We start from the raw sequence: 9905 nt of genomic DNA on the forward strand, positions 1-9905 counted from the left end.
TAGTCATGGTATTTTTCTTTTATCAAATAGGTTCAGGTTTAAGGAGGCCATATAGTGCCACAACAGTGAAAAATTACTTGTTAAATAGCACATGTCTTGCTGAGTGGGTCGAAGCTTTTAGTATTCCAGCTGTAAAACCCCAGAAAAATTACTTGGAAGATTGCAGATTACTGTTCATACTGGGATTGCTCTTCCCCCCATTAGTTTGATTAAACTGAAAAGTCTGTCATAGAGTACAAGGCATCTGAAGCATCTCCTTGAATCCTAAAAGGGGAATGATTTCTTCAGCTACTGCTTACCTATTTCACCATAGTGAGATGGTTTACACTGTTTTTAAAGCTCGATACTGACTGCTCAGGAGTCTGCACAGTGCTGAAGAAATCCTAAAAGTATCCAGGATTTTCCCAGTGGTTCCCTACATGTTCCACATTGTGCAGCAAAGTGGAATTTCCCTTGCTGTTTACTTTCACCTCGGTACAGATGATATTTTGTAAGTAACAATGTTGTTCAGTTGAAGTATTTCCCCCTGAAGCTACAAGAACCAGTTTGTTTGGTTGTCTGAGTTTCTTTTGCCTAGGAAGGAGTCTTCACTTCCAGCCGTTGTTCTGCTTTGTCTGATGGGTATTTCTCTGTCTCTCCCTCTCTCACAGCCTCTCCAGCCCTCCCTGTTCTGGTACTACCTGCTGGAGCTCTCCTTCTACTGGTCGCTGGTCTTCACCCTGCCCTTTGATGTGAAGAGGAAGGTGAGTGGCAGCCTCGGGGAAGAATCAAGCACAAACAGGACCCAAGCTGGAGGCTCATCTCCAGGAGCACGTGTAGTGCTAGGCTGAGCCTTTGGGAGATTCTGTCCTTGCTCATTCCCAGGAATTTCTGTTCCCAGTCACTGGCTTCCCTCCCCTCTGGGAAGTGGAGGACAGAAACCCTGACGTAGAAAGGTGCAAACTACTGCAGAGTTCTCAGTCGACTCTTAAAATCCAAACTTAAAAATTGCTCTTGTGGGACTCTTCGAGGCTGCACTGATCATAGAGGCAGGAAAAGAGATGATTCTTTGCCGGTTAAGCTGCGCGTGTTGTAGGTGCCATCGCCCCAGCAGACAGGGCACTGCGTGACTGCATTGGCACACGCGTGTGTTGAGGCTCCGAGTACACCCTGCGAAGTAAGGGGTGGTCGTGAGTTGCCATCAGCGAGCCCAGGGACGCGAGATGGTTGTGCAAACAGGTAGGCGTGCCCAGGGACACGGAGCGGAGGTGGCTGTGGGCGCTGCTTCGTGACAGACAGGAAGCTCGCTTGAAGTGGAATTTGTACTGAATCGTTGGCCTTTGTTCTTCCCTCTTCTGATTTGCACCATCATCGGACCATTACTGGTGGAGAGAGAGAGTGTTTTTTGTTGTGAGATCCTCAGTTTACACCATAAACTCCTAGTTGCTGGGTCTCTTGGTTGCCTACATTTCCAGAATGTGTTTGCTGGAAGAGTTATATGGGTAAGACCGTAAAGCAGGAGGCTTCTCAAGTCACTGAGTAGGGAGATTTCATTGCTACCTGCAGGACGCTTGCTTTAACCAGGGTAGAAGGTGCAGGATGTATTTTATTCTCTGCTGTCCCCTTTCACATCAGGACTTCAAGGAGCAGATAGTCCATCACGCTGCAACCATCTTCCTCATCAGTTTCTCATACTGCGCCAATTACATCCGCATTGGGACGCTGGTGCTGGTGATTCATGATGCTTCTGATTGCTTCCTAGAGGTGAGCTCCACAGCTTCCATGCCAGGCAAAGCCTAGTTAGCAACGGTGCTCTCCAGCCAAAGGGTGTCTTTTGATCTGGCACAGTATGGGCCAAGCATGATGGTATTTCACAGATAACTCAGTACGGATCTCCTGACCCAGCCTAGGTGCCCTGCAGAGAGTCGGGAAGCTGCAGGATGACCTGCACCGCATGCAGGTTCTGTCGTATCTGGTTCATGAGCCTCCTGGAGCATGTGCAGACGCACTGTCTTGGCCTGCTGTTTTATTGTTCTTTCTTCTTCCAGCCAACTAAGATACTCAATTACATGAAGTGGAAAAAAACTTGTGACAGCCTCTTTATGATCTTCTCAGCCGTGTTCCTCATCAGCCGCCTGGTCATTTTCCCCTACACGTGAGTCTGCTGCAGTCAAGGGCAGTGGAACAGCTGCCTTCTGAGGGACGGGATAATTCAGCTGGGTGCCAGATCTTTTGTTGCAGCCTTTTCCCTTCAGTGCTGGAGGATATGTCCCTGCCCTTTGCATGGGCTGCAGTGCCACGTGGCTGTTGCACCTGTCTTGGGGTAAGTCGGGTGGTCTGCCTGGAGGTTCCTAGAGTAGTCTTCAAGTCCTGAAGTATACTGTGGAGGAGGAGGCCTCGGCCTAAGGCTCTAGCCTGCTTATTTCTGGCGGGGATCCGAGATTTGGCTCACGTGTTATAAATTAGACAAAGGAGGTGACTGACCTGAAACTTCCTCTGTGACCAGAGCTTTCTGGAGCTTAATTACAGCCCTACTAACAACATGCTTTCCCTCTACTGCAATTCCCTCTCTCTTGCAGAGTGCTCTATAACACCTACTATTACTCCATGGAGATATTCCAACCCTTCTTTGGATACTACTTCATGAATGCTCTCCTGATAATTCTGCAGCTGCTCCATGTCTTCTGGTCCTGCCTAATTATTCACATGGTCTACAAGTTCATCCTCCAGGGCACGGTATGGATCAGTTTGTGGTCCCCTGGACATCACATGGGGAGGGAGGGTCCGCCTAGACTGCTTGGGAGCACAGGGGTTCATCTGGGATGGATTCCGACGTGCCCTAGTGAAATTATACATGTACATTCCTGAGGTGAGGTGAAAAGAACACTCATTAGGGAAAGTTGACCAAAAAAAAAGTAAAATTTTTATGAGTCACTACAATATTGGGTCCACTGCTGATGCTTGTATTCAAGAAAAATGTGGATTGGATTCCAGGGGAGGTTTCAGCGAGCAAAGCCAGTGACAGCTGAGTAAGGATCCCAGCACTTGGTCCGGTATGATTTGCGTTTGTAACAAAACTAAGAAATCAAGGCAGGGAAACATGTCGTGACTGGTGAGGCCAGTGCAAATGTGCCTCTCTTATAGTACAGGATTTTCAATTACAGTGTTGATGAGATCATGGAGTCACAGAATGGCTGAGGTTGGGAGGTACCTCTGGAACTTTCGTCCATATTCCCTGGCTCAAGCAAGGTCATCTAGAGTAGGTTGCCTAGGACCATCTCCAGAAAGCTTTTGGATATCTCCAAGGACGGAGACTCCACAGCCTCTCTGGGCACCCTGTGCCAGTGCTCGGTCACCCTCTCAGTAAAAAAGTGTTTCCTTGTGCTCAGAGGAATCCCCGGTGTTGCGGCTTGTGCCTGTTGCCCCTTGTCCTGTCACTGGGCACTACTGAGAAGAGCCTGGCTCCGTCTTCTTTACCTCTTCCCTTCAGGTCTTAGTATACATTGATAATGTTCCCCTGAGCCTTCCCTTTTCCATGCTGGACAGTCCCAGCTCTCTCAGCCTTTGCTAATGTGTGAGGTGCTCCAATGCCTTCATCATCTTTGCAGTCCTGTGCTGGACCTTCCAGTGTGTCCATGTCTGTCTTGTACCAAGGAGCCCAGAGCTGGACACAGCCCTCCAGCTGTCGCCTCACCAGCGCTGAGCAGCAGGGAAGGATCCCCTCCCTCGACCTGCTGGCAACGCTCCTCTGATGCAGGCCAGGAAGGGCAAGGGGACATTGCTGGCTCTTGTTCAGCTTGGTGTCTGCCAGGCCCTCCAGGTTCTTCTTGGAAAAGCTGGTCAGCCCCCAGCACGTACCAGTGCCTGGGGTTGTTCCCCCACAGGTGCAGGACTTGACGCTTCACCTTATTGAACTTCATGAGGTTCCTGCCAGCCCAATTCTCCAGCCTGCTGGGGTCCCTCGGGACGGCAGCGTGATGCTCTGGAATATCAGCCGCTCCTCCCTGGTTTGTGTCTTCAGCAAACTTGCTTAGGGTACTCTGCCCCATCGTCCAGATAATGAATACACGTTTCTATGGATTGCCTGACAGTGCTGTAGATGTCTACAGAGTAGGTATTTCTGTCTGAACTGTTGGGACTCTTCGTAGCAGTAAACAGACGTGCCCAAAGCGTAATCCCTTCAAGACTGCACCCAGGTAGTGCCGTTCATCTGTGTCAGTCACAGAGCAACCCTGGCTGAACGTCTGAGATGCAGCTGTATAAACTGCAGTGAAATGCTTCCCGCTCCTTCTGACCGTATCCTGCTGTGAGACCAAACCGCTGCTCAGCATGAAATTCTTCCCAAAATGAGAGGCCTGGCCTAATGGCATGAGGTCGGTCACATGCTGAGGACACAGTCCAGGAGTAACACGTCAGTGCCCTGTGGGAGCTGGCCTCATAGCCCACGTTGTTTTATTAGTATCCCGCTGGGGAGTTCTGTCGTATGGGAACTGAGAACAAGCGTTAAAGGCTCATCTTCATCTGTCCCCATTTTCTTTATCTGCCTTCCCTTAAGGCAGCAAAGAGCAAATTGCTTGCAAATTAGGAAGCAGAATCTTCACGGGGCAGAAAATGAAGACACAACTGGAGACGCCCTTTTATTGTTTTCCTAATTCCAGTGTGGGCTGAATTACCGTGGCAGTTATTACCGTGTAAGATGATGAGGTAATAAATAGCCTTATTAGAAAGAAATGAAGCATCAGGGAGAAAAATACTGAAGCATATCCAGAATTTTTCCTATTGTATCTAAAAATCATTTGCCACATTTGATGCAAAAAAGACATTTGAGAGCTTTCCGTATTGAGCAGTGAATAGCAAATAAAAATCGTCCTACACACATCTGTTTCAATGAGGATATTTTGTACCCCAAAGCAGTGTCAGCAAGAATGCAGGGCATCCTCCCCTTTTTGAGAGCTGTGGAATTCTCACTCCAGTCAGAAGCTCACGTTCTTCTCATGGGCCTCTCTGATCTCCATGATTTTCCTCTCTGGCTACAGGATTATCTGCACCGTCTTCTCCCATGATGTCCCCTAATCCCCAGTAATCAGGACTCAGCCTAGATCCTGAAGTACGAGTTTCATTCCCTCGTACAGGCAACCTGAGACACATTGCTGGAATTCATGCAGCTGTTCCTTTGTGAATCTTGCTAGGTTTAAGGCCCCAGCTGCATTCAGTGGCCAGGAATGGATAAACTTACCAATACTGATTGCTGTTTGCCCTTATGCTGCAGGCCAGGCCTCCTGCATAGCTCCTGATCTGCCCATTCCAGAATGACACGAGGTCCAGGTTGTTCACAGAAGATAACTTTTCCTACCCATATTGTTCTTGGAGGCAGTTTGAATTCGGTCCAAGTTTAGATTCGTACAAATCCTGTCTGCGTTTGGGTGTAGGGATCTCTAGAAGACCATCAGACCAAATATCTTAATACGATCCCAGAGATTTTCCCAGCAGGACAGACAGAGTAAGTAGAGACTGCAGGTGTCCGTGCAGCTCCTGGCACACCCTGGAGTAGTTTCCAAGGCTCAGGTCACAGGAGGGCTTTGCTGCTTTCCCGCAGAGCAGTCTTTCCAAGGAGGAGTGTGACAGCATGAATGTGTCCCCAGTTTTGGCATCTTGTATTGCAAAGCAGAAACAGCCTGGGAAGCCAGCAAGAACAAGGCTGCTTTTTCTAAACTCATTTTGTCGTGTTGTTTCTTCCTTTTAAGGCAATGAATTAAATATTTACAAAAGTGGATTACAGATCTCTCAGTCAAGCAGCAAGAGGAAAAACCTGAAGATAAAACTGAATGTGATCAGAGTTGAGTGGCTTTGTGCTGAGCTCTTGGTTGGTTTGGAAGCATCTGCTTCCAGACAGGCCAAAGCAGCGTGCTCAGCCTGCAGCCACCCAGGCCAGGTCTGGTCAGCACCTATCTCCTTGCCCCTTTGGAAAATGTAAAATAGCTTGATTCACTGCCTCCCCCATCCTTCTTCCACATGCTGATGCCCAAAGCAGCCGTGTGGATCTCCTTAGTCTTTACGTGGTTGTCCTCAGTCCTGGGCATCTGTGGTTTGGTACAGCTTCTCAGCTTGCGCAGTAATTCCTTGATGTTTATCAGGATCCCAGCTAGGGTTCCACTGAGACCGACATCAGAGAGATGGGGAGAATCTGTTTCCAAAGGTGATGTAAAAGCTGAAAGGACCTGGTAGAACTGTTTGCCAAAGGCAAGTGGCTGAAGTAGCAGATGGATGTTTAGCCTGTGGCTCAGCTAGCACTGCTGCTTCTGCAGGTTGCTGTGTTTGTATTGCTTCTCATTTACATTTTTCTGTAGATGGAAAAGGATATGAGAAGTGACACGGAAGAAAGTGACAAGGATGAAGAAAGAGAAAAGATTTGGGAGAAGGAGAAAAACGGGATCACGTGTTTCAGCAACGTCACGAGCAACAATTATATCCAGAGGAATGGGTCTGAGTCACTGAACAACCGAGCCCATCTCGCCAATGGCCATGTCAAGGAAAGATAGCTGCTGTCCACGTGCTCCTGACCTGGTCTTGGATGAATCCAGTCCACCGTCTGTAGAAACAATTTTGCTCATTGTGTAGATAAAATGGAGTGCGATTGCATTATCGTAGCTGAATTCCTGCTTCCCCTAAATGGAAGTGTTTGTAATTAGTGATATTGGAAGGAAGTTTTTGGTCTTTCTTCAAGAAAAGCTTAATATAGGTTGTAGTCTTGAAGCAGGTAGAAAGGGATCAAAGTGGTTTGACGTGTATTAGACTATACCATAGCTGTTAAATGTGTTAATCTTGAAAAATAAAAAACAAAGAAGTGGATGAAATCTGGCAATGTCAAGTCTTAACCACCTAATGCTGTATGGTGGGGGTCTGTTGAGCCTTGATCAGCCTCTGGAGGCCCTGCCCCATTGCTATTAGTGATTACCGCTAACAAGCAAGTGTGAGACCCTCAGTCTCAATTCGAGGACACCTCTTTTGAGGAGAGAGGTGCCCCATACACACTCAGAAAATCAAAGCTGAGCAGAGTGGAATGAAAGCTTTGGAAAGACGTCAGAGAACACATTTTCTTCTCAAAGGAAATGCTGCCATGTGCCTGATGACCAGTTCTGCAGTGGTACGGATGTCAGTCCCTTCTGTTGTGAGCGTTATTGTCCCACAAGTGGGAACTCCAAAGCCTGGACTGGAGAGAGTACCCACTCAAATCCTAGTTGGAAGAGCTGGAAAATCCAGGCAGCTGTGTCTCACCTGTCAGGTGATCCTTGACACCTGTCTTGGAAGGAAATGCAGTCAGAAGAAGGGAGAGATTAGATAATCTGGAAGGTGACACTGATTAAGTGCTCATGATTTCACCCAGTGTGATCGGCACAGTGGGATATGTTTACAGAGTCAGCTTGTGGCAAGAAGGGAGCACATTTCCCCTGTCGTCAGAGAAAAAAGGATCTAGAGAAGATCTGCTGAACCTTATGGGACCATGCTTTAACGTGGCCTTCTAACTCTGGGGCCTTTGCCTAGATATGTCAGGAATAGCAAGTTTAAAGCAGTAGTCCATGAAGTCATGATGCAGTTCTGATTCAGTTTGTTTAGATCTAGTCCTATATCTTACATCCTCTGTAGTCTTAGACTTCGGATTCGCTAATCCCTTGTAAGAGTTAAATTAGTATGACACGAATATCTGTTTTATAGATCTATGAAACCAAAGTACTAACAGATTCACTGTAATGAGCGCAGGGACTGAAGACTGCCAAGGCCATGGAGACACTTCCCAATAAGGGCCAGTGCGAACTGGGGGAGACATGGACCAAGGGAGTGCCTGATTTGCGGAGGTGGTGCTCAGGTTTAAAATTAAAAGGCAAGTGACAGCATAGAAGGACAAGAGGGTTTTCAGCAATCCACTCAGTTCACCTGAGATGTGACTGAGAGCGCTCGGATCTGAGCTTGTATGTGCTCGTCTTAGGTTTCAGTCAAAATACATTGGATTATTTCAGAGGGGAAGAAGTGGTTCCAGCACTGGTGATTCCAGGGCAGTAACGTGCTCTGGGAGGAGAGCATCTGTTCCTACATTGTCACTTAAATTCGTATTTGCTGAAGATAGTTTGTCTCTAAAGGCTTCAGCTAATTTCAAGTTTGAAGTACGTGTTCTGTATACTGTCATGTTCCTTTAAGCTGAGTCTGCAACCTCGCCGCTCCTCTGCAGGTGATGTGTTCGGGAGGGATGGTTATCTGTCATTTTGTACTACTGAATTAAAAGTTCTTTATAAATTACTCTTGGAAAGTTTGATTGTCTGGGCTCTTTTCTACTTCTTTAACTAGCAGGAGGTAACCTGGCTACTGCGCTTTATAGCTGGGCGTGGGATGAGGGATACGCATGGGTGCCGCTGCCAAGGGCGGTAAACATGGAGCACACAGGGAGAGGATGTCGCATACCCAGGACACGCACCCATACTGGGCCGTGCCGGTAAAGAACTGCAGCTGCCCGATTTGTCTCCTGCCAGGTAAAGCTGCCTTTCGCCGTGGAACAAGGGACGCGTTGGGGCACCCCTACACTAGACCAAGGGGCAGCTGAGGTTGCTTGGTACTGCCAGGGCAGTGGCAAGTGCGAGGCTGCGGCACTGGGGAGATGCTTTGGACTTGAGAGGACAGGATGAGAGAACAGGATGTCTGTTCTTCTTTTTCATGAGGTTTTAGAAGGCTGGGAAAGATCCCTGTTGTAAAGTCGCAACACCTCTCCCCTGAGGAGCAGAATGCTTCCCAGAGACTGCACAGTGCACTGTGGAGCCAGCGCAGACTTGTGCTGATGCCTGCTGAATTTTATCCTCAGGGCTTTGCTGTCCCCCTGAAGATGAGAGAAGTTCATTAGGAGGCAAAGCTGGTTCTTGTGAAAGGATACATCAAGGCTTTGGGAGAGCTATTGGACTTGATTAAGAACTACTGAGTGCTGCTGTTCGCTGAGGAGCTGGGCACGATGGTGATGAGGCACTGGGGCAGATCAACTGCCAGATTTGTTTTCTTGCCATCAACTTGCTAAGGCTCAGAGAATCATAGAATCAGAGGTTGGAAAACACCTCTAAGATCATGAGGTCCAACTGTCAATTCAACACCACCATGCCTGCTAAACCACATGTTTTAAATACCTCCAAGGATGGTGATTCCACCACTTCCCTGGGCAGCCTCTTCCAATGCTGGATAACCCTTTCTGTGAAGAAATTTTCCCTGATATCCAATCTAAACCTCCCCTGGCGCAGCTTGAGGCCATTGCCTCTTGTCCTGTCACTTGGTGCTTGGGAAAAGAGACCGATACCCACCTCACTACAGCCTCCCTTCAGGTCTCCCCTCAGCCTCCTCCAGCCTGAGCAGCCCCAGCTCCCTCAGCCGCTCCCCATCAGACTGGTTCTCCAGCCCCCTCCCCAGCCTCGCTGCCCTTCTCTGGACACGCTCCAGCCCCTCCATGTCCTGCTTGTGGTGAGGGGCCCAAAGCTGAGCACAGGACCCGAGGTGCGAGCGCTCAGACCCGAAGCCCGGCGAGGACCCAACCCGGCTCTTCAGGGCGGGTCGCTCTCGCTGCCCCCCCCGCGCCTCACCAGTGTCCAGCACAGGGGCACGATCCCTGCCCTGGTCCTGCTGGCCACCCCATCCCTGATCCAAGCCAGGATCTTCTTGGCCACCCGGGCACACTGCTGGCTCATGGGCAGCCGGCTCTCAACCAGCACCCCCAGGTGCTTTTCCACAGGGCAGAACCAGTCTGATGGGGAGCGGCTGAGGGAGCTGGGGCTGCTCAGTCTGGAGAAGAGAAGGATTGACAGACTAGACCCAAGGAGTGGGAGCCAGCCTGGATCGAGAGGGCTCCACATCCAGAGGCCTGGACAGAGTAGCTTCTGCCATCTGACATAGCTCTCACA

At 49.0% G+C, this 9905-nt stretch overlaps 1 protein-coding gene across 3 annotated transcripts in view; it reads left to right on the top strand.

The window, feature by feature from the left end:
* The window catches only part of LOC104330526 (ceramide synthase 4), a 43926-nt gene extending 35655 nt beyond the window's left edge, over window positions 1-8271 (top strand). For all 3 annotated transcript variants that reach the window (XM_075444196.1, XM_009935754.2, XM_075444197.1), the window contains 5 exons: window positions 651-743; window positions 1615-1743; window positions 2028-2134; window positions 2559-2715; window positions 6327-8271. In XM_075444196.1, coding sequence (XP_075300311.1) covers window positions 651-743; window positions 1615-1743; window positions 2028-2134; window positions 2559-2715; window positions 6327-6518 — 678 coding nt within the window. In that variant the 3' untranslated portion in view covers window positions 6519-8271. The remainder of the gene's footprint in view (window positions 1-650; window positions 744-1614; window positions 1744-2027; window positions 2135-2558; window positions 2716-6326) is intronic.
* The last annotated feature ends 1634 nt before the right edge of the window (window positions 8272-9905 follow it).

The sequence above is a fragment of the Opisthocomus hoazin genome, chromosome 27 (assembly GCF_030867145.1).
Source record: "Opisthocomus hoazin isolate bOpiHoa1 chromosome 27, bOpiHoa1.hap1, whole genome shotgun sequence".
Taxonomy (NCBI): domain Eukaryota; kingdom Metazoa; phylum Chordata; class Aves; order Opisthocomiformes; family Opisthocomidae; genus Opisthocomus; species Opisthocomus hoazin.